Below are 24,953 nucleotides of genomic sequence, written 5' to 3'. Positions count from 1 at the left end.
GAGTTGCACCCCCAGCCCTGAGAAAGAAGCAGTTGTGATGGGGAAAGAGAGCCAAGTGCAGAGACAAGCCAGAGGAGGCCTCTGGGTGCCCAGAGGGTGGGAGGGTAGGTGTGCTCTGTGGGCAGAAGGAGGGCTTGCAACCTTGAATCAAGTTTAAGAGAGCAGGGACCGGTATCATGGGAAAGTGAGAAGTGTCCCAGGTGTGCCTCCTCCCTACTCCCCGGAAATCAGGCAGCCAGGTGCCTGCCAGGTTGCGATGCACTCTGGGCAGCTGCTCTGTCTCTTTGACAGACAGGTGCAGTATCATCACTCGTCTGCACCTGTGAGCTCTCAGCTGCCCACACCCTGACTTGGCACTTGTTCTACAGGGAGTGTGCCAGGGAGGCCCCTCCTTGGAGTCAAGCTCTTTCCAATGAGCCGTTGTCTGGGGCCTCCTGGCTACACTGCCCTCCCCTGTGTTCCTCCAGCTCCTTCAACTCCCAGTTCAGCACCTGCTAGCTTGGGTCTGTCCCCTAATCGCACTGTCCTTACAGGTCCTTGATAACAGCAAGTAGGTCAGTCACATCCTCACATCTGTTAGGAGGTCAGAGCTGGAAGGAGCCTCAGCCCTCATCCACTACAACCCTGTGTGCCAGGCTCCCAGTACCAACAGAGGGAAAATGACTTGCCCAAAGTAACCCAGAAAATCAGAGACAAGGCAGGGCCCAGAGCCTGCACCTCCTGAGGAGTAGCCCAGAACTCTTTCTACCTCCCCACATCTTGGCTCTTTATGTCACCCCCCCTGCCCCCGTCCCCAACCAGGTCTCATCTATATGGGGACCTGACATGCCAAAGGTGAATCTCCTGTGCTTAGGATCCAGGGGTGGGTGGAACTTGCTTAGAGGCCAGTGTTAAGTTTCAGCCAAGGCCTGGAGCTCCTGGCCTCTCCCTGGGTCTGGGGAGGCTTTCTCTCACCCTCCTTTGATGTAGTCCAGGAAGGTGCACTCTGACTCTACTGCAAAGGAAAGCAGGGTGACCTGGGAAAGAAAGGGAGGGTGTTCAGTGAGGAGTCCAAGGGACAGATCTGACACCACAGCTGACGTGGAGAGCACTGAGCAGGTGCCAGATCCCTGTATCAGTACATGCCTTGCCTGTGACAACCCCACCAAGACTGTCATCCTCATGGTACAGCTGAGGAAATAGAGGTTCCAAGAATGCTGCCTGGATGTGGTTCAGTGGGGATCTGAACCCTCTCTGTCTGAATCCAGAACCTCTATTCTTTTTATACTGAGATGGGGGGGTCTCATGTAGCCCAGGCTACCCTCAAACTCACTATGTAACTGAGGATGACCTCAAACTCAAGATCTTCCTGTCTCTACCTCCCGAGTGTTAGGTGATTACAGGCATTAGAACTGGCATTTTTAATCTTTAAAAAAATTGTTTTTGAGGGGTTGGGGATTTAGCTCAGCACAAGGCCCTGAATTCGGTCCTCAGCTCTGAAAAAGAAAAAAAAATTGTTTTTGATTGATTTATTTTATGTGCATGAATGTTTTGTCTGCATGTGTATAAGTGCACAAGGTGCATGGCCCAGAGACACCAGAAGAGGGCATTAGATTCCCTGGAACTGGATTTTTTTTTTTTTGAGACGGTATCCCTGTAGCCTCCAGCTAGCTTGGAACTCATTATGTGGAACAGGCTGGCCTCAATCTCACAGGGATCTACCTGCTTCTGCTCAGCCCTGGCACTTTAAATCTTGATGCCAAACTCATCCAAAGGGACCCACTTGCCCCTGAAGCCAAGGACATGAGTATCTTCCAGGTGGGTGTTGCTTTCCTGCCCCAGGGCCCTGGTGTGGGATGTAGAGGACTGGAGGAGTTGTCTTCCTGACACAGGCCTAACCACCTGTCAAGGCAGACACACTGCACTTCCCTGCCACTGCTCATCCTGACTCCTATCTCTGAGCTGCTGTCTTTTCAGGCCTTGCCTATCATGTGCCCTCCTGGTGTGTCTTTCAGCCTCCAACCCCTCAGCCCCAGAACCCTCTGAATAGTCTGTTCTTTCCCTCAGAAGTGTCTGATATCTGAGAGACCCTCCTAGCTGAAGCCTCCACTTCCTACCCTATCTCCCCAGGGAGTCTGTCATGGGAATCATTTGGGGTCATGAAGAGGGAGGATAGCTGGGTACCTGAAAGGAGGAGGCTCCTGCCTTTATCACCTTCCTAATTTGGCCCAGTCAGCCAGGTTAAGTCACAAAGACCATGCACCAGCAGCCTAAAGAACCGAACAGTGGAAGGTCCATGTGCTTTGGGTCCCAGAGACCCCTACCCAGAGCAGTGTATGAGGCACCCAAAGAGTTCCCCCAAGGCTCCACCCCAGGAGTGGCAGCTCAGTGGCAACCAATGGCTATGGCCTATGCCCTGTGCTCCAGTGGCCAGTGGGATCTTCTGGATGAGTTTGAAAGCAGAGCTTCAGGGAACTTAACTTAGCTCCTCCTGTGAGTGTCCCCCGCAGCCAGGGATGGCCCCACCCATCCCCAGGCCCTTGGATGGTGATTCTCTCACGTGTACCTACCTCACGAGTTCACCCAGGACTTTCACCATGGGATCCTTGTGGGCCAGACACATGGAAATGGGTCACATTTACCCAGGATTTTCAACATGGGATCCATGTGGGCCAGACACACGGAAATGGGTCGTGTTTACCCAGGATTTTCAACATGAGATCCATATGGGTCAGAGACACACAAATGTAGGTTCTTAGCATTTAGCAAGAATCCCAGGAGAGCCTGTGGTGGTGAACCATGAAGATTCCTGGGCCCCAGATGAACTTCTTAAAACAGCCCCAGGGCACTGGATCCTGGGGTGTTTTATTGTTTGGTTTGTCTGGCCTTGAACTCATTATGTAGCTGAAGCTGGCCTGATCTTTCTGTGCTGGAGGGAGGAAGGAGATACTTTACAAATGGGGTCAAAGGAGAATGGGGCTCCTCTAGAGCTCTTTAAGAGCTCTCCTGAGCCTAGCCAAGAAGATGGGGCCATGGGCCTTTAAAATGGGAGCGGGTGGGTACATTTACACTGCAAAGGTACTGACATTCTAGAACTGTACTGTGGGTACCATCTCAGGGCCTTTGGTGCTCTCCAGGGCTGAGGCCCTTCTCAATAGTCTGCTCTATTCTAATCCCTTTTCCCCACATCACTTATAACCACTTGACACGTGTGTATACACATATACGAGTGAATTCGTCCTGTCTCCCCAACAACACCACAAGCACTAGGAACTTGGGTCTGCTACTTCCTGGCTGTGTCCCTTGGGCTTACAACACTGCCCAGCGCCCAATATATATTTGCTGAATAAATGCAGTGATGTCCTGTTGATCGCCCCTCCCCAAGAAATAGAGGCGTAGTATGTCACCCCTGGGTGGTCACAGTTAAGCAGGGGCAGTGTCTGCTCCTGCCAGCTCAGGAGTGAAAGGCAGTGCTGACTCCTATTTGCAGCTTTCTAGCTGTGTAACCTTGGCTGAGTCATTTCCCGGCCTGCAGACTTGGCTCCTCTTCATGACAGCAGATGAAGCCCATACCTGGGGATTCCCCACAAACACACCCCACTTTGCCTCTTCCTTCCTGCAAGGAGTCCTCGGCCACCACCCACCCAGGTTGGACCCACACTGTGCGCATGCACACACTCATAGGGCCTGGACACTCCCTGACCCCAGCCTGGTTTGAGGCTTAGGTGTGCCCCCACTCCCCTGCAGACAGGGGGCGTTACTCACTGTGCCAGAATTCACATATTTCTTTTTCTTCATTTTCTTTTTTGGGTTTATCACCTGTAGGGAAAAGCAGTTACTGTTTCAGAGCAGTCAGAGAAGGGCTCCTGGGGCTCCTGGGGACTAGCCCAGAAGGCTTCCGGGTGTGACCAAAGCTTCCTAGGATGCTGGTGGCCATGAGCTCTGGTAACCCTGTGTCCCAGGATCCAACACACTGGAACTGTTTCTTTAGCCTGTGTGTACCTAAGGTCACATGGTCATCAGGGTAGACACAGATTAAAAACCAGGTTTCCTGTCCCCAGCCAGTGGCACATGCACACTGGGGTGTCATCTTTATGAATGAGTGACAAGCTTAGGGAGAGAGGGGGACAGGTGGGAACTGGGGGCTGCCATAATGTTGAACTACCATTAACATCTCTCTAACAATAAAAAAGCCTTCTCTCTCTTTTTTTTTTTTTTTTTTTTGGTTTTTTGGAGACAGGGTCTCCCTGTAGCCCCTGCTAACCTGGAACTCACTATGTAGACCAGGCTGGCCTTGAACTCACAGAGATCCGCCTGCCTCTGCCTCCCTAGTGCTGGGACTAAAGACGTGCACCCTGCCCCCTGGAAGAAAAGCCTTCTTCCAACCCATCACCATTGGTTCCTGGCTACTGACTGCCAGGTACCCACAGATGACACAGGCACCCACAGACGACACAGGCACCCACAAACACAGGCACCCACAGACGACACAAGCACCCACAGACGACACAGGCACCCACAGACACAGGCATGGGAGAAAGCCACTGAGGACAAAGTTGCATCCCCAACATTACACTGTGCCTCATTTTCCGGATTGGGCACATGAGGGGGTCAAACACTTAGAACCAGAAATACTTTGGACATTTGCTCCACGGTTGCCCTTCAGCTAAGCAGCATGAACATGAACTGTTGGGGTTCAGGTGTAGATTATATTATTTGTTTTTTGTTTTGTTTCACTTTCTATTTTTGAGAGAAGGTCTCACTAAGTAGCCCAGGCTGGCCTCAAGCTTGTGATCCTCCTGTCTCAACCTCCTGAGTCACGCCGGGATCATAGGCATACACTACCATGTCTGGTTCCACACGTTTCTTTTTCTTTAAAGCCATCTTTGTTATCTTAAACCTGTCGTCACATTTCCGCACTCATGACTCTTTTTAACGTTAAAGCAATGGTTGGCATCAGATCTTTGAGCAAAGTGGGCAGTGAATCAGCAAGTATCTGCCCTGAGGTCTCCTGGGATTCCCAGAACTTTCCCCCATCACCACCTCACTAGCCCCAAGTGGCTACCAAGTTCCACACAGGGCCGCAGTGCCGCCTAGGGGCCACAAAAGGAACCTCCCCACTCCACTAGGCTACCTTTCCAATCTGTCTCTGAAGTCTAGTCTCCTGGGCACGGGGCACTGAGTGTCTTTGGGGATGCAGCAGCAAGTGAGAAGTTATCCCCACTTTTGAGGACCTCATGGTCTTGGAGGGGCCTTAGGCACATGTGGGGGAAGCATGTAGAGACCTGTGTAGGTAGGGATGGCTTCCTGGAGGGGCCACTTGAGAGAGTCCAGGGACCAGAGAGAGTCATTGGGGACACACCAGCAAGAGTAAGGTTATGGGGGACAGATAGCTTGAGGGGGCAGAGGAGGTGATGGGGGGAGGTGGGCAGAGGGAAAGCTGGGCGGCTTAGAGCTCAGACAGGTGTATGCTGTGTGTCTATTCACAGGCACAAGGCTGTGGGAAAGAGCACTCTCTTCCCCTGGCAGGCCAGTGAGGCTCAGCTGAGGTAGGGGCCATGCTGCCCAGACCGGCTCTGAGTTACCATTTTTGTGCCCAATTCACACAGATATCCGCCTTAACGTTAAAGTAGGCACATTAAGCTAATTTCAAGGCAACATGCAAGGCTTCAAAGCAACTTGCTTATAGCCAGGCTTTTGGGCCACACCCAGAGTCACTGCGTGGAAGACAGTGGAGGTTAGGATGGCTGCAAAGCCCCACCCTGTAGAGAGGAAGATGAGGGGTAGAGCCGTTGGCAAATTTAGGAGGTAGAGGGCAGTGTCTTAGCTACAGAATTAGCTATAGAGACCAGTCTGGCCTTGATCTTGAGTGCTGGAATTAAAGGCATGCGCCACCATGCCCAGCTTAGTCGGTCCTTTCAGAGCTGTACCCCTGGGGCTGCCAAAGCCAAGGCCCTGCTCCTTGCTCCTGTTGCTTCCCCCCGTGGCAGCCATGTGTTGATTGCAAAGGAGCAGAGATGGATGACTGACTGAGGAAAAAACTGATCCCGTTCATATTTCTGCTTTTTGGGTTGCTTGAGATTTCACCGTCTCTTTGAGGCTGTCATGCACCACTGGAAGCCAAACTCCACCTCACTAAAAACCTCCTTGGGGGGGAGGCCAGAGAAAGATGGGATCTGCCCGGCCTGGGTAAGGATGGGGGGACTCAGACAGCCCCTGCCTTTGCAAAGAACAAAGCAATACATAGCACTAGAAAGGTGGGTGGGGGCCATCTTCACGTTAGCTAGATGCAAATGAACTCAGCTGGGGGAGATGGGGACGTGCAACAACCCACTGGGGGCCAGCAGTGCCCAGGTCAGGAGGGAGTTGTCACCTTGCGTACAGGGTCTCACGTTCATCCCTGGCCTTGGTGCTCCTGACTCTTTCCTTCTAGAAAAGGCAAACTATTTGACAAATCCTGAGATGGCTTTGTCTGAAGGCATGGGACCACACTGAACTTTGAACTCAGGACCTCGGGTTCAGAGCCTCCTTCTCTCTTTTCTTTTTCCGAGGTGTTGGGATAGAACCTAAAGGCCACTTCCACTGAATACTCCTCCAGCCCTAGAACCTATACTGCTCAACTCTTGTTCAGAAGTGCTCTGTAGGCGGCGCTGTAGCACAAGCACCTGGAAGTCAGATGAATCCATTAGCTGTGTGTGTGTGTGTGTGCGCGCGCAGGGTTGACATCAGGTGTCGTCCTCAGTAATTACTTCCTATCTTGTTTTTTTGAGACAAGGCTCTGATTGAACCTGGCACTCACTAAGCTTGGCTGGCTGGCCAGCGAGTTCTAGGTATCCTGTTTCTGCCTGAGACACACACCACCATACCCAGCTTTTTATACAGGTACTGGGGGTCTGAACTCAGGTCCCCATGCTTGTGCAGCAAGCAGGTTATCAACTGAGCCATCTCCCCAGTATTTTCCTTTTGAGTCTGCCACTTACCAAATGAACCATGTTCTTGCCCTTCTCTGTGAGACTCTGTGGAATGGGAACATGAGACTGATCTTGTGAGAAAACACAAAGGCCCCCAGCCCGGCTCAGAGCTCACATGTCCTCACTATCATGAACCTCCAGCATCACGTGAGAGAAGAGACCCGACCCCCATAGCGTGCCTTACCTCGTAGATGTTGAACTGGCTCTGCCCACGGGCCAGCTCCCGGTAGCTGGTGGTGAACTCCCCGATGAAGTCATGGCTGCAAGAGAAGATGTTGCTAAGACGTAAGGCCAGGCTGTGCTTGATCTCTGCCCATCCCAGCCTCTCACACACCCTAGTGCCTGCCCCAGCCCCCATTCTGTCTGGAGCCTCCACATTAAGGACAACCCAGTGCCAGAAGGACACCCTTTATCACTCGTGGAACAAGAAACTCAGTGGTCATGGTTTCTGAAGGATGGAGCCCCCTTCTGCTTGGAGTCTTGGTTGAATGAGCCAGCAATAAAAGGCATTTGGAGACAACTGTGGAAATGTGACTATGACATGAACGTTGGATGGTAGTTAAGCATTACCGATCAAAGTGTCAGGTGGGATAATGGCATTCGGAGTTATGTGGAAAAGTGCTTATTTTTGAGACATTTCCAATGAAATATTTAGGGGTAAATGCCACAATGGAATTTCCTTTAAATTACATTAGTAAAATATAGATAAGGCAAATATAGTGAAATTTAACAATTGTCAAATTCAAGTGATGGGCTTAAAGGTATTCATTAATTCTGCTCTGAATCATTGTATACCTATTAACAGTTTTCCCAATAATATTTTTGAACAATGATTCATTGATTTATTTTTTTATTTTATTTAGTTTTGAGGACTTTTTTTTTTTTTTGGTTTTTTTTAGACAGGGTCTCCCTGTAGCCCCAGCTGTCCTGGAACTCACTATGTAGTCCTGGAACTCTCTATGTAGACCAGGCTGGCCTTGAACTCACAGAGATTTACCTACCTCTGCCAAGTGCTGGGATTAAAGGCATGCACCACCATGCCAGCTAGTTTGGGGGCTTTTTGAGACATTATCTCATGAAGCCCTGTCTGACCTCAAACTTGATAAGTAGTCAAGGATGACCTTGAACTCCTGATCCTTCTGTCCCCACTTCCAGAGAGAGCAGTGGCATGGGCCACTACATCTGGCTCATTCATGTATTTATTTTGAGATAGTTTGTCACTATGTTGCCCAGATTGACCTCAAATTTTAGGGCTCAAATGCTCCTCCTGCCTCAGATCCCTGAATGGTGGGGGTTACAGGTATGTGAAACTTGGGTTAAATCATTGTCCCCTCCCTTTGGTGCTAGGCATGGAATCCTGGGTCTTGAACATGCGAGGCCAGGGCTCTGCCTCAGAGCCATACCCAGTCTCCCACCAATATCTCCTCTATAGACAATTAGAGCACTGTCCAGACAGACATCAACGGGGCTGCGCTGGATAGAGTCAGCTGTCAGCATGATACACCTGAGAGGAGGGACTCTCAACTGGGGAATTCCTCTATTGGACTGGTCTGTGGGCGTGTCTGTGAGGGCCCAGGCCACTACAGGTGTGCCACCCTTGAGCGGGTGGTTGTGGGTTGTATAAGAAAGCAGGCTGAGCACAGGTTAGAGAAACAAGCCAGCAAGCAGCGTTCCTGCATGGTCTCTGCTTCAGTTCCTGCCTTGAGTTCCTGCTCTGACGTTCCTCATGTCGGACTGTGACCTGAGATTGTGACCTTCCTCCCCAAGTTGCTTTTGGTCAGAGTTTTATCACAGCACTAGAGAAGCAAACTAGACCGGGGTCTTTTCTAAATTATATTTATTTTAACTATAGCAAAAACTGTACAGACAGAATTCCTATCAGCCCTGGGTTGGCTCCCTGCTGGAAGGTGGTGGTTAATGAGCTAACTGGGTTGTCTCGCTGGAGAGGGACCCCCATAAGGTGTCCCTGGGGCCTCACCCTGCCATGAGCCCAAGGTGGGTTTTTGTTGCTATTGTTGATTTAAGTTATCATACAAAGTAATGGGTTTCATTATGGTATTTTCATACATACACATATGTATACACATAATAATATATACTTTGGTTTGGGAGAGTTTACTTAATATTATTGTGTGTATGTATGCATGATGTATATGTGGACATCTGTGCCACAGAGTGCATGTGGAGGTCAAAGGACAGCTTTATGGAGTCATTTCTCTCCATCTAGGGCTCTAGGGAGTGAACTGAAGTCATCAGGCTCACACTGCAAGCATCTCTGTTTGCTGAGCCATCTTGCCAGCCCTGCGAGTTTATTTTTATTTTAGTACAGGGAGTGAAACCCAGGGTCTCCTGCATGCTAAGGAAAGCGCTCTATCACTGATCTACATCCCCAGCCGGTAGCTGTTCCCAGCTGCCATGGAAGAGAATATTCCAAGCATATGGTATGGGGAGTTGCTAAGGTAAGCAAGTTAAGGTAGAAGCATGCTAGAGCTGACTGGTCTGGACAGAAGGGATAGAAGGCGGGGGGGGGGGGCGGGAAGGAGGGTTAACAGAGGCAGGGTGGGCAATGGAGGAAGGATCATGGCTTGGGAATGACTCAGAGTTGCCCTTTTTTGTAGTCCCAGCTGGCCTGAAGCTTGCTATGTAGACCAGGCTGGCCTCAAACTCACAGAGATCCGCCTGCCTCTGCCTCCTGAGTGCTGGCATTAAAGACGTGCACCACCACACCTGGCTTCAGAGCTGCACTTTTACAACACCTTATATAACATGAAACACTCCAGGTTCTTATCAGACCTGGGAACTACCAACTACGATCACCTCCTGGAAGTGCCCCGGCAGGGAGAGGCCACAGAGCTAGGGTGACATGTCTGGATTTATCTCAGCAGACAAGTGGGAGCCAGTGAGGGTCCTGGACTCATGCTTTGAGAAACCTGCTCATGTCCTGTCTAGGAATTCCCAGCAACACTTGCTCCTCAGAGGCCCTTAGGTTTGCCTCCCACAGACCCCCAAGTGGGGGCCACCCTCCTGCTGGCCAGGCCCAGCCTTCTCAGACGCTGCCTTGTGGTGTCAAGGTCCTTCCTGTGCCTCAGAACTCCCTGCCATAGCTGTTCCCCTAGACTATTCCCTTAGTCTCTGTTCTCGGCAAACAGGTTGCATGCTTACAATTGGCCTCTGCTAGACAGTGGGGCTCTCTGGGCACTGAACTCATTTTCTACATCCTGGTTTTCCTACCGTGCTTAGCTCAAGGCTCCATGCAGAGAAAGTGCATGAATGCTCATGGAACTACTGGTATCCATATCCCACAACAGAAAACTCTCAATTCTGCAAACAAGAAGATTTCAGGCACTGGTTACTGGCAGCTACCTAGGGGACGGAGGCCTCATAAGCATCCTGTCCTGCAGGGCCTCCATGAGCTGAGCATCTGTAACAGCAGACCATCCTCCAGGGAACTCAGCCCCTCGCTCCCATAGTTCCCAGGTGGGCCTGGCCCAGCTCTCCCCATACCAAGGCAGGCCCTTACCTGGCTTGCCAGACTCACCTTTTTCACGTCCTGCCCTTACCTGCCATCACGATCCCAGTCGTACACCTCTACTTTGATGGTCCTGGAATACAGAGAACAAACAGCCCTGGGTGGGATGGGCCTGCATCTGCCGCCCCTAACCCCCCAGGAGGCCTGAAAGATGTGTGCACATGCTCCCTCTAGGTTCCAAGCCTGTGTGGAGCAGGAAATGGCCAGAGAGCGAGACAAGGGATACATCTTGAGACCTTTTAGCAAAGGTCTTAGGGGCAGAGGCCTACAGGGGCATCCTGAGATTTTGAAGATTTGGCTGAAGTGGTCTCAGGCTTTCATACATCCCAACTTCTTAGCCGCCCTCCCCCCAATGGAGTAGAAGCGGCAGCAGGAAGTCATATCGGGCATTTACCCAGGGCAGAACTGTGAGGGGGGCCAGGTCTCATGACTAAGCAGGGTAGCTTCTATTGGGGAGGGTCACAAGACTGCTTGGCAAAGGACCCTGGGTTGGAGGATGTGAGTGGTGAGGAACCACCCCAGCCCTACATGCCAGGGAAGGGCCCTTGGACTGTGGCTTGGGATGGCCTGCTGAGTTTTACATCGCAGAGACTAGCTCCTGAGTGAGGGTGTGATTATCTTCCCATTCTAGCCCAGGCTGCTTTAATTAGTTTGTTTTGACTCCTAAGCATGGGGCTGGGCTTTGAGAACCCATCTTATTTTTAGCCGTGTTTCCATGGCAACAGGCTAGCAGACCAGAAGCAGGAGGAAGGAGGTGGAGGGTTGCTGGTTAACCCTTGGCGTTGGCTACTCTGTCCTTAGGGATGCCCATGGACAGGGGAGCTGCCAGGCAACACCTGTAGGGTCTAGAGAGGTGGGAGAGGCCCGGGAAGCCAGGGGGTCTCTGGCCTTGAGGTCCATGTGAGGCACACAAAGCAACTTACGCTAGCTTCTCTTCTACTAACACCCATTTATCCCACCCTTGTGTGGCCCATCTCTGGTCTGCCAGGAGTCAGCCTGGGGGTTCTGTGGCTCCCAGAAGGAGGCGCTGTCTTCCTTCAAATGAGTCTCCTCAGGATATGGATGAGGGTGGGAGGGTAGGGTGCGGATTCACAGAATGGGGCAGACAACAGTTCCAGAACGGAACACCCAGATGCCTGGAAGGATGCACAGACTGCCTCTCTGTAAAGCAGTCATAGGAAACATACTTAGAAACCCATCATTTAAAGGAATCCTTTGTGTTCCTATTTTTTAAAAAGCACTATGTCTCCTTGAGTCAAATTATTCTAGATTAAAAAAAAATGAGGCTGGAGAAATGGCTCAGTGGTTAAGAACACTGACTGCTCTTGCAGAGGACCCGGGTTCGATTCCCAGCACCCACATGGCAGCTATGAACCGTCCTTAACTCAGAGCACTGACTGCTCTTGGAGAGGACCCGGGTTCAATTCCCAGCACGTACATGGTGACTATGAACCATCCTTGACTCCAGTTCCAGGGCAATCTGGAGCCCTCTTCTGACCTCTGCGGCATTGCACCACACAGGTACACTCACATACATGCAGGCAATACACTCATACACATAAAATAAAAATAATAAAATATTTAAAAAACAAAAACAACAAACACAGGTACCCCTAAACTGGCGGCTGTGACTGGAAAGGGGCCGGACACTGACCTAAGTTGTGGGATCTGAAGGTGTCATTTAACTTCCCTGTGCCACAAGTCCTCACTATAAAGTGGGGTATTAATGGTCTGGCTATTCAGCTCACTGTTTGGGACCATTGGGGTGGGCTCTCAAAATGCCTCTTTCCACATTATCATCTGGTCACACATGGGTGCTTTTTTCATATGAAATTTGCTTAAATCAGGGGGACACTTGAGTCTGGATATCTGGGCTTTGCAATTTCCTGTCCCTGGAATGACTAGGCTGGAAGTGACCTCTGTGGTATCTAAGCCTGGTCATTAGACAAAGTCCACACAGCACATAGGCCCCATCCTTAAAGCTCCATTAAATTAAAAAAAATTATCTTAATTTTATGTGAGTGTTTTGCCTGCATGTATGTAGGGACACCAAGTGTGTGCAATACCTGCAGAAGAGGGTGCTGACTCTCCTGGAACTGGAGTGACAGAGGGTTGTTAGCTGTCATATAGGTGCTAGGAACCGAGCCCAGGTCCTCTGCAAGACGAACCAATGCTCTTAACTGCTGAGCCATCTCTCTAGTCTTGAAGCTTGGGTTTTTGAAGGACTCCCTGGTGACTGAGCCCACTTATTTTGGGGTGATAGCCTCCAGTCTTCATTTTCACATAGCCCTAAGGGCCCCTCTGTGACTGCCCAGAGCCACCCAGCTGTGAGGTCCAGCACATGATTCTGCTAAGCCTAGGGCTCCAAGTCCCTGCCCAACTGCTTACTATCTCCCAGTCCTTTTCTGGAGTCTTCCAGCTCTGCAGAAGCCCTTCAGAGACCCCAGCAAGGAAGACCAATCCCCTGACCGCCAGCCTCTTGGAGGACTGGATGAGTGACAGTCACATGCTCAAAAGCTATAGAGGAGCCCAGTTATGGTGGCAGCCCTAGGTATGCACAACATTACTTGGGAGATCGTCTTTGAATCTGGCAGAGATCTCCTAACGCCTTTGAGAAATGGGCTACACTGGTGAGAAAACCCTTGTCCCACAAAAGGAGACATTAAGTATGTGTGGCAAGATGGCTTTTCAGATAAAGGGCCTTGTGGTTGAACCTGATGACCTGAGTTTGCTCTCTAGGACATACACAGTGGAAGGAAAGAACTGACTCCTGAAAGCTGTCCTCTGACCTCCACACGTGTGCCAGGTCAAGGCGTACCCCCTTCCCAATAAATAAATAAATGTAATAAAAAATCAAATCCTAGGGGCTGGAGAGATGGCTCAGCAGTTAAGAGCACTGGCTGCTCTTGCAGAGGACCTGGGTTCGATTCCCAGCAGCACCCACATGGCAGCTATGAACCGTCTTTAACTCCAGTTCCAGGGGAATCTGAAGGCCTCTTCTGACCTCCACGGCATTGCAGGACACAGGTGCACTCACATACATGCAGGCAATACACTCATACACATAAAATAATAAAATAAGCCAGGAGTGGTAGTGCACGCCTTTAATCCCAGCACTTGGGAGGCAGAGGCAGGCGGATTCAAGGCCAGTCTGGTCTACATAGTGAGTTCTAGGACAGCTGGGGTTACAGGGAGACCCTGTCTCAAAAAGACCAAAAAAATAAAATAAAATAATTTAAAAAATTTTTTAAAAAATCAAAAAATCAAATCCTGTAACCAAGCCCTGATTTACTCCATCTGGATGGGGCATCTATTGTGAAGAGTTCTGAAAAATTTCAAGTGGCTCCAGCATGCAGCAAAATTCCCAGCCTGGTTGGGAGCCTGAGACATGGGGTCCAATGATGCTTCACCCCCGAGAATCAGATGCAGCAGGTCCATGGTGGACCCTCCCCTGGGGGTGGGAATTGGCAGGGGAGACTGCAAGGTGTGAGACCCCATGTGCCAGGTTGGCCTCAACCCAGGCTCTAGGTCTGCTACAGCCTGGGGTCTGTTTAGCTCAGAGACTGCAGGGAAGGGAGGAAAAAGGTTTTGAGAGGAATGGCACCCAGACACAAGGGAAAGCCTGATACCACTATCTTCAGACCTGCTACAGTCTCACAGCAGGTGAGATTCGTAACCTACCCTTTAGCTCAGGCTAATGTCAGACTGACTGTGACTTAGGAATAGAACCCAAAAGAATAAACTGGATAAGGCACAAAAAGGCTTGGAACTTGGGAGTCCTAGAGGACACAGTGAGACGGGCAGGGAAGGGCACAGCTCTACGGCCAGCAGTCAGGCTAGCACTCTGTTGGGTATTGTCTGTGTGGCCCTGAGCAGTTGGCGAAACCCTGGGAGACTATTTTCTCTTCTTTTTTATTTATTTATTATTTATTATTTTATGTGTATGAGTATATTGCCTGCATGTATGTGAGTGCACCCGTGTTGTTCAAGGCCACGGACATGTGTCTCTGTTCCTCGCATAGAGGTCTTTTGAGACATGGTTTTCCTGTACCTCCAGCTGGCCTGGAACTTACTATGTAGACCAGGCTGGCCTTGGCCTTGAACTCACATGGATTCCTCTGTGTCCGGAGTGCTGGGATTAAAGGCATGTGCCACCACACCTGCTGCAAGCTTTCCTCTCAATGGGTCTCTTGGGAAAGGAGAAGGAACACTTACTTCCCTGGTGCTCACAAGGACCTATGGCTCACAGGCCCCAAGGGTTTTGCTCTACACTGACAGACAGTTGGATACTTTGAGAGGCTGTGGTGAGCAAAAGGCCACTCATGCCTCCACTGTGGCAGCAGGCAGACAGGCATTACAGGCTCTCAGCTGCCCAGCTGGCTCTGTGCAATTTCTGGATGCACCGCAGCGGTACGCTCAGCTTCTGCATGCTGAAAAGGACATGAAGCATTTGGTAGTGAGTCTGACCCTCCCTCCACTGCCACTCAGCATCCAGGGAGCAGCTCAGAAATGCACCATTGCAGTGATGTTAGCTCCCCAGCACCAGGTGAGGGCTCTGCATCTTAGTGTGCGCATTTACAATCTACACATTCACTGTCAACGTGTGAGTGAGCAACAATGCCCTGACCCACATGGACCTGGTTTAACATGGGTGATTCCTCAACTCACAAAACGTCAAAAGTGGAGGACAGAGTTTTTGAAGGCCAAGGACCTTGTCAGGGCTGATTCCTCCAGCTCCTCTGGCCTAGGCTCTGCTCAGTTGGGTCACCCAGCTTTGGCCTTGTCTGGACTGGAGATAGAAGGCAAAGTATTAAGAGCCAAGGGACCCCAGCCCAGAGGCCAGCATTCACAGAAGGAAAGGTACTGTCTTGATCTGGCATCCAGTCTGGCCCTCCATTTCCTCATCTGTAAAATGGGTACATGGTAAGCAAGGTTCCTAAGTTTAATCATGACACAAGAAAATGTGTTTAAGCCAACAGGGACCAACATGCCCCATGTCCTAAGTATCTAAAATTTTAACAGTATGAACTGGTTTTTCACTCCCATCATTCCAAGGACACTGCCCTCTCTCAGAACGTCTGTCCTTGGCTTCCTTCAGCGCAGGAATCCAGCCTTCCAGTATATTCTCTTTGGCTAACTTCCTGGCAGTGGCTGACCCTCAGTGCCCTTCTGGCTCCTGTTCTTCCCCCTCCTCTTCCTTGCTCTGGGGCTGTGGCTTCACCGACAAAGCCTCTGCTAGCTCTCTGTCCCTTCCCCTTTAAGCTGTGCCTGCCCCCTCAGCCACCTACTCTTCCTGGGACTAGAACTCCTAGACCACAGGTGCCTTCTTTCCCCCTGTACAGCATCAGCCCATCTCTAAACAACAAATACAGTTTTCCTAACTTAGGTAGACTAGTTCTTTACAGACCTGTGAGTTGCCAATCTGTGACAGAAAAAACATAATACTACTCAACTACGTCACTAAGAATCTAGTTCCAAGGCAGGTGTGGTGGTGCACACCTTTAATCCCAGCACCAGGGAGGCAGAGGCAGGTAAATTTCTGTGAGATCGAGGCCAGCCTGATATACACAGCAAGTTCCAGGCCAGCTGAGGCTATAGGGAGACTCTGTCTCAAAAAGAAAAAAACAAAACAACAACAACAAAAAGCATCTCGTCCCAAGGCTGGAGAGATGGCTCAGTGGTTAAGAGCCCTGGCTGTTCTCACAGAGGACCCTGGTTTGGTTCCCAGCACCCACATGGTGCCTAACAACCATCCACAACTCCAGTTCCAGGGAATCTAATGTCTTCTTCTGGCCTCTATGGGCACTGTATGCACACCAGGTACTTACGCACACACAGGCAAAACACTCATACAAGTGAAATTAAATTTCTTTTTAAAAGTCTGACTCCATCCTGTGTCCCTCATCAGTGGTGTTAAGTGCTGCACAGATGGACCTTCCTTTTTGTCGTCCCCTATCTCTTCTCTGAACCATCTGTGGTTAATGCTAAAAGGACCTTGAAAAGCTTTTAAGGATTGAAACCACCTCTCAGAAGAGTCCCCATGTCAGGTCTCAAAGCAGACCTGCCTTCACCTCTAGGCAAAGCTCCTCTGGGCCTCCTCCAGCTGTCACACCGTGCCTTGACCAATTAGGAACAGATTCTAGAGTCAGCCTGGCTGGACTCCTGGCTTCAGCCCTACAAAAGCTAGTAGCAAGATGCTGGGTGGATCCCCAGCCCTCCTTAAGCCTCAGCCTCTCACCTGTGAACTGATGGTTACTGGGGGAATGAACTTAGCTTGTTCCTAAGGGCGCTCCCAGCATGCCCGGCGTGAGGTGCGGTACCATCAGAACCTTGGCTGTTATTATAGCCTCTGGCTCCTCACTGGCCTGAAGCAACCTGAGATCCAGGTCTGGGTCTGATTGCTCAACAGGCCCCCAAATCACCCAGCACAGTCACTGGCTACTGGCTGGCCAGAAAGGTACAGACCCTGTGTTCTGTGAGTCTGCCAGGGGGCCAGCAGGAGAGGGACTGTGGCCTCATTCTCCTGCCGCTGGGGGTAATAACCAGGCCTGAGGAAGAGCCAGTCAGAGACACTCTCTCCTGGATTAACACTGCTGTCAGTCACGTCACAGTCAATTTGTGTACAGCCATGGAGATGGGGACTAGCCGGCCACCCTGGAGGGAAATGAGGAGGGGTTCAGGCCTAGTTACACTTCTTAATAAACACTCCTCTCCTCCACTGCCCCAGTGGTTAGTTAGGCTAGGACCCTAGGCCAAGCCTCAGTACCCCGTCCCTTTCCTGGTGACATGGCTGTATTCTGAGGGTCCAGGAGCCCCTCCCTAGGAAGGCAGGGTTTGTGAGACCATACCTTCCTGCCTTTCCATCCCTGTGTTTGGACTTCTCCTGACTCTCCACCCTTGCTGAGTCGCTTGTCCAGGCCCTCTCTCCTTACTTTCCAGCCATCCCAACCCTCCTTTAGAACCTACTGCCATCCTGTCCCCTCTCCCACTCCAGGAGTGTTGGGACCCAGGTAGACACGTACCAGGGGTCCTGCCAGACATGTATCAAGGGTTTGTTTGGCTAAAATGTCCATTTTTGTCCCATCTCATTTTGTACTATTGCATAGCTGTCTAAAGTCCATGTGTGTATACCAGAAGGTCCTGGAAGATGGAGACACAGGCTGGATACACCGCAAGTGCTGGATGACCTCCTGGGGAAAAGACTGCTGTGCTTTCATGCCAGGCAAGAGGCCCAAAGAGAGCCACCTTGCATCTTAGATGAGCATTCTGTGAGTGTCTCTGGAGGGAAATGGGTGCTTGGGGGCCATCCATCCACTCACCACCCTCATACATATATACACTTGGGGGACCCTGTGCAGCACCTCAATGTGCCCGAAAGTGTCTGTTCTGATGCCTCAGGGATTTTGTGGTAGCAGCCAGAAGATATCCCACTTCTCACACCTATTAGGCAGTCTCTCCTGACAGCACACCTCCCACCCCTCAACCAGGCTAGCCCACTCACCCAACCTTGGCCATCACCATAAAGCCAGTTGTTCTGTTGACTTCAAACAGAACAACTTTATCTTGTGGCTCCCATCTGACCCAGCCCCCTGCTCTCTCCAGCACCTTCTGTAGTGGGTAATAATATGTTTCTCTGTGTGATTATTGGGTTAATGTCTGCCTCCCCCACAGGCACTTAAGCTCTGAGAAGCTGGGTGTAGGGTGAGGCTGGCACATTTACTCCCTGCTGACTTCCCAGCTAGATCTAGCACGGTGCCTAGCCCAGGGCAGGGGTTCAACAAAATGAGCAGACAAAATGTTGACTGCTGTGTTACCACTTCAGAACCTCCTACTGGCCTCATTCAAGCCTCAAAGCAGCCCTAGGAGGTAGGCAGGTGTTTTCACAGTCATTTTGCAGAAAAGGACACTGAGGACAGGTCAGAGCTTACCCAGGCTGACAGCTCCCCAGTGAGTCAAGGGTAGAACTCAGACATATGGGCTACCTAGACTTGGAGATGAGGAGGGAAAGGCTAGCTCACAGGTGATATGTCTAGGTCATCAGATGGAAACAGCCCACGATTCTTTTATGTTTGTTTGAAACAGGGTGAGATCTCACTATGTAGCCCTGGCTGGCCTGGAACTCACAGAGATCTGCCTGTCTCTGTCTCCAGAGTGTTGACTAGAGGTGTACCCCACCACCCAGCACCCTACAATTCATGCCTCCCACTCCAAACTCCTCATTTATGACCACCAGGCTGTCAGGGGGTAGTTCCTGGGATCCTGACTCCAGAATCCACTGGCCAGAAGGTGGGGCTGTTTGGGGACTGGCTTATACCTGCCTCTACTCCCCCTAACCCTCACCCTAGTTGCCCCCTGCCCCTCTTAGGGAAGCAATGAGCTCATGGCCAGGGTGTCAGAGATACCCTTTGGGGATACCCACAAAGGTTTCCCTGAAATCCCAGGTACTCCTAATCCTGCCCCTTGGGATTTTTTTTTTTTTAACTGATGAGGAGCAGACAGGAAATAGCAAGGAGTAGGGGTTGTGAGACCATGGGGAGACATGAGGGGGCAGAAGGCTCCCCAAGTCCCACTCTTTTCATGGAAGACTTGGAGTGGATCCGGGAGGCCGTGTGTGCATGGACAAGAAAGGACAGGGGACAGGAAAGAAAAAGACGCCCCTCGTCTTACCTGTCATAGTCCCCGTTGCAGAGGGCTCTCACAGGGATGGAGAAGGTTTGCCACACTGGGTTGAGGGTGTTCTTCATGACCTCGGTCTTGTGGCAGATGGTAAACCTGGCCAAGAAGTGAGGGAAAGATGTCAAGCCTGAAGCTCGGGTGGCCGGTGGCACAGACAGTCCACCTCCCTGACTTCTGAGGGGAGGAGCTGCCCTTGACTGCCTTGGCCAGGTTGAAGAGAGGTGGTACAATGGTAGGTCTGTGACTCTACAGAGAAGTTCCTGCACTGGGTACACTGGGCAGGGACCTAACTGGAGCAACACATCTTGGGGAAGTGTCCGGGGACCTGGGTTCTAACCAGTGTTCAGTGTGACTGTGACAAGCCCTTTCTCTCTGACAGCTGCCTTCCTGGGAACTGGGGGGCTGGCCTCTATCCAAGATCTACCTCTAAGATCCTAGAGGTGCTGGTCCCACAAACCTCAGGGCTAGATGGGTGGGTGTGTACAGTGTGTATGCCTGTTAGCGCCCTCTTTGGAACACTTCCCCCCAGCAGATTCATCTTCACACTTACCAGGCATGGTGGCACACTCTTTAATCCCAGCATTTGGGAGGCAGAGGCAGGTGGATCTCTATGAGATCGAGGCCAGCTTGGTCCACAGAGTGTTTCAGGCCAGCTGTGGCTACAAGGAGACCCTGTCTCAAAAACAAAACAATACACAACAGAAACCAAACACCATCTTCACACTCTGTCCTTACCACCTCAGGCCAGACATCAGTCACCTCCAGAAGCCCCCACAGCTCCCATGTCGAAAATTTACAGCCCCTGACTCTGACAGTTCTTGGTTTCCTTCCAGGCTTTTCCTTCCCAGTACACTTCTCACCATCTGACATTTTGGACATGGTCTATTTTTTCTCCTTACTTTTTCTGTTATGATCTGTCACTAAAATGTAAGGTCCATAAGAACAACGAGTTTTTCCATTTTTCATGACTGGTTTAGATTAGAACAATAACTGGCATTAGTAGCTATTCAATTATCTTTATTTATTTCTTTTGGTTTTTTGAGACATGTAGCCCAGGATGGACTTGAAGTTCTAATCCTCCTGTCTCCACCTTCCTTGTGTTGGGCTTATAAATGTGTGCTACCACATCTAACGATCAGTCATTTTAAAATAGTTATTTTATATATGCATATATGCATGTGCCTGTGTAAGTTTATGTGTACCACATGTGTGCAGGTCCACAGAGACCAGAGGAGGGTATCAGATTCCCTTGGAACTATAGTTACAGGAGGGTGTGAGCCACCTGATATGGACACTGGGAATTGAACCCAGGTCCTCTGCAAGAGCAGTCAGTGCTCTTAACCACTGAGCCATCTCTCTAGCCCTCAATCTTTTTTAAAAAAGGAGCCAATGAGGGCTGGAAAGATGGCTCAGCAGGAAGGGTATTTGCTGCTAAGCCTGATGATCTGAGTTCCATCCCCAGGACCCACATGGTAGAAAGAGAGAACTGACTCCAACAAGTTATCTTCTGACTGCTACATGAGTAATGTGGCAAGTGAACACAATAAACAAACAAACAAACAAACAAACTCTAACTCTAACCGGGACCAGAGATATAGCTCAATGAGTGTGTGTGTGTGTGTGTGTGTGTGTGTGTGTGTGTCTTGAAATCGGTTCTATCCCCAGCCCAAGACATTGCCTCAAAAATTAAATCAATAAAATTCCAAACAAAGGAACCAGGGCTGGAGAGATGACCCGGTGGTTAAGAGCACTGGTTGCTCTTGCAGAGGTCCTGGGTTCAGTTCCCAGCATCCATGTGGTATCTAACAACTGTCTGTAACTCCAGTTCCAGGGGATCTGATGCCCTCTTCTGGCCTCTGTGGGTATTGCACACATGGGTGCCCTTACATACATGCAGACAAAATACTCCTATACATAAAATAAAAATAAACAAAAATTTTAAAATAAAAATGATTAAAAAGGAACCAGTGAGGCACTGTACTTCTCAGGGAGAGTGTCCATAGCTTTTATTGGCATCTCAGTTCAGTCCTCACCTGGGCCATCTGTAACACCCCTCTAGCCCCTCCTCTCAGAATCTAGGAACCTGCTTTGCTAACCTCAAAGAATGGACTGTCCCTGCTGGGCCTTCGGTCCAGTCCTCACACCATGCCTGGCCACCTCTCACAGGAGCAGCCCTGCCTCACGGATGAGCAGAGCTTTCCCAGCAACACCCTCCCCAGCAACATCCCAGCTTGGAAAGGTCACCTAGAAGAGCTGGGGCCCCACCTGAGCCCACGCAGACTGCACCGTTTCTTCTTTGGCAATTTTCAAGTCAAAATGTCATTCTTGTTACTGTGACTGAACGTTTCTCCTTCTCGCCCACCTGCTGGAGTGTGAGATCCACGTGGGAGACCTTGCTGCTCACCCCCGGAGCAGGAGGAGGTATTGGAGATGGAGATGGGGATGGGGCGGGGGGCTGCTGTCTATGGCTGGAGCAAGTAGGCAAGCATGCGGCAGAGGGGGAATGAGGGGATAGTCAAGGGGCGCTGGGGGGAACCAGACTGTGAAGAGCTGTCCTACGCTCCACAGATCTCTTATCCTGGAACCATCCCACTGAATGGAGGACCTTGCCCCATCTCCTAGCCCTTCAATGCTGACCTCTTTCCCTCACAACTCAACTCCTCAAGTAGGTGTCTTTTTAAAATTTTTATGTATATGAGTATATTGCCTGCCTGTACATAAGTGCACCTGTGCCATGCAGTGCTCCCGGAGGTCAGAAGAGGGGGTCGGATCCCCTGGAACTAGAGTTACGGATGGTTGTTAGCCATCATGTACATGCTGGGAATCGAACCTGGGTCCTCTGCAAGAGCATCCAGTGTTCTTAGCTGCTGAGCCATCTCGCCAGCCCCTCAAGGAGGTCTTTTAAGCTACCAGGCCAATTTCCTTCCTCCATGTTTCTTCCTGGGTCCTGTGTGATCCACTTCTGCCTGAGACTCTTGTCTGAAACATATCTCTTTAAACTTCTTTAAACTCTGTCCAGTCCCCATCATCAAATGCACTGGCCTCTCAACTACCCTGTTGCACCTGCCTGGGGGCCAGACTCCCATGTGTAAGTGGGCCCTGTGGCCTGTTCATTTTGATACATAGTTGGGTCACCAGTATGAAGAGTGTTACCTAACAGTCAGACAGATGTGAATCCCAGTCCCAGGACCAGTTGTGCATCCCTAGGCAAATCTTTCCCTCTCTGAGCTTCCTTCTTATGGTAAAATGGGTAAAAAACAAGTCTACAGAGCTGATGAGACGGCTCAGTGGATAAAAGCACTTGCCTGACCACCTAAGTTCAATCCCCAGAAGAGAACTGACTCCAGCAAGTTGTCCTCTGACTTCCACACATACACTGTGAGCGTACACACACACACACAAAATAAAAAAAATGTTTTTATTTAAAAAGTTAAGAGCTGAGCATGGTGGTAACACACTTTTGATCCCAGCACTTGGGGGACAAAGGCAGGCAGATCTTTGTGAGATGGAGGCCAGCCTGGTCTACATAATGAGTTCCAGGCCAGCTGGGGCTACAGGGAGACCCTGTCTCAACAAACAAACAAACAAAATATTAAGGAGCTGGAGAGATGGCTTAGTGTTAAGAGCACTGGCTGCTCTTGCAAAGGATCTGAGTTCAACCACATAATGGCTAACAACTGTCTGTAGTTCCAGTTCCAGGGGATCCGACACCCTCTTCTGGTCTTTTCGGGCATTGCATGCATGTGGCACACTTTCGCACATGTGAGCAAAATGAAAATTAAAAGCCCTCCCACAGTTTCCCAGTTTCAATACACCACTGGTGGCTCTCAATACCCATATATGGCAGCGGTGACTGTGATTGTTTATGTGGGCTGTCAACTTGACAGGTGCTAGACTCACTTAGGAGACAAGCCTCCAGGTATACCTATGAGGGATTATCTGGATGAGGTTAGCCCCTGGCCATGCCTGTGAGGGATTATCTAGCTGAGGTTAACTGAGGTGGAAAGACCCACCCTGCAGGGTGGTAGCGCCATTCCTTGGGTTTGGGCTCTGGATGGCATAAAAAGGAGGAAGCGAGCTGAGCACCAGCATTTGTCTCTTTGCTTCCTGACTGTGGAAGCCATGTGACCCAGCTGCCTCACACTCCGCTCCGGCCACCCTGACCTTCCCGTCAGGATGGACTACACCCTCCAGCTGTGAACCAAAAGAAACTCTTCCTTAAGTTGCTTTTTTCTTTTACAAGACAGGTTCTCATTGTAGCCCCAGCTGGCCTGGAACTCCCTATGTAGACCAGGCTGGCCTCCATCTTACAGAGATCCACTTACCTCTGCCTCTTGAGTGCTCGGGTTAAAGACATGCGCCACCAAGCTTGGCCCTTTGGTTGCTTTTGTGTCAGGATATTTCATCATAGTGGTTAAGAGCACTGGCTGCCGTTGCAGAGGACCAAGTTTCAATTCCAAGCTCCCACATGACAGCTAACAATGACCTAACTCCAGTTCCAGGGGATCCAACACCCTCTTTTTTAAAAAAACATTTTATTATTATTTTTTTATTTTATGTGTATGAGTGTATTGCCTGCATGTATGTGAGTGCACCCGTGTCATGCAAAGCCTCAGAGGTCAGAAGAGGGCTTCGGATTCCACAGGAAGAGTTAAGGACAGTTTCCAGCCACATGTGGGTGCTGGGAATAGAAAGCAGGTCCTCTGAAAGAGCAGTCAGTGTTCTTAACCACTGAGCCATCTCTCCAGCCTCCCAACACCCTCTCTGACTTCCTCAGGCACTGCACGACACAGATGCACTTACATGCATGCACACTTACATACACACTTTAAAAAAAAAGGAAAAGCAAGCGATATAATGGCCATTCTAGCATTCGAAAAGGTTCTGTGGATTACTTTTGCCTAAAATCACTCTGCTGTACCTAGCAATGCCAACTTGGCATCTTTGCTATCACCTCTGCAAGGGTAGAAGAGTCACTAATAGGGAGGCAGACGAGGAAAACAGCTCCAGGACAGGAGGTGGAAGCCTCCAGCCTTTAAAGCCTTTCGTGCTCCTGGTCCCTTACGGGCTGGCCTTCCCTGTCCTCCTAACTGGGGGTGTGCCTAAGCCCTCCCCTATTCTCTGCACATCCCAGTTCAGCCTCTGCACTGAGAGGAGAGGTGCCTCACTGTGGTCCCTGGCCAGTTTCTCCAGTATCCTGTGAGACCCATGGACTCACTGCCCCCACCCACATACACACATAGGCTCCGTCACACCTGAGTGAAACTCACCTCCAAACAACCCCTGTGGCCTCAGCCATCAAACCAGCTCCCCAGCACTCTGGGTGCCCACAACCCCACTACTAGAGAAAGGGCCAGGGTTCTGGACCCCCAGGCCTCTATTCTGTCCTTCTGCCCCGCCCCTGCCCTGTTCCCACCCACAGCTCAGCTCGGGCACCTCCTACCCACTCCCGTGTCAGTCACGAGCCTCTGCCTCAAATCCATCCCACACAGCTCCAACTGTATGCAGCCTTCCTCCTCCTGCCTCTTTTCAGCTGCCATCCCCCCTCCTGCTGGTCACCAGGGCCCCGAGGGCCAGGGCTGGACTATCAGGAGGAGACAGTGGACACCCAGAACCACTCAGGCTTTTTCTTCTCTCACCCACTAAAGTAAAAGGGGGAGTCAGAGTCAACCAGAATTATTTAAAGAATTCCCGCTGGGAGTCCTTCCCCATAAAGAAGCCTTTTGTCATGCAAATGACAACACCTAATTTCCTGTGCCTTAGCTCAGGTTTAAAAATCATTCCTGCTGCTACCCTGC

General features: G+C 50.5%; 1 protein-coding gene across 5 annotated transcripts in view; it reads right to left on the bottom strand.

Moving 5' to 3' along the window:
• The window catches only part of Cpne5 (copine 5), a 91,319-nt gene that overhangs the window by 9,689 nt on the left and 56,677 nt on the right, over window positions 1–24,953 (bottom strand). For 4 of the 5 annotated variants that reach the window (XM_008840069.3, XM_008840070.3, XM_029566936.1 and 1 more), the window contains 5 exons: window positions 19,147–19,251; window positions 10,511–10,552; window positions 7,135–7,210; window positions 3,745–3,798; window positions 955–1,016 (listed from right to left, as the gene is read on the bottom strand). In XM_008840069.3, the coding sequence (XP_008838291.1) occupies window positions 955–1,016; window positions 3,745–3,798; window positions 7,135–7,210; window positions 10,511–10,552; window positions 19,147–19,251 (339 nt within the window). Of the gene's footprint in view, window positions 1–954; window positions 1,017–3,744; window positions 3,799–7,134; window positions 7,211–10,510; window positions 10,553–10,873; window positions 10,903–19,146; window positions 19,252–24,953 lie in introns of those variants that run through there. The other variant, XM_017799884.2, reaches the window with a different exon arrangement.

This window comes from Nannospalax galili, unplaced genomic scaffold (genome assembly GCF_000622305.1).
Source record: "Nannospalax galili isolate Female #2095 unplaced genomic scaffold, S.galili_v1.0 scaffold538, whole genome shotgun sequence".
Lineage (NCBI taxonomy): Eukaryota > Metazoa > Chordata > Mammalia > Rodentia > Spalacidae > Nannospalax > Nannospalax galili.
This window is presented reverse-complemented; position numbering and strand designations above follow the sequence as displayed.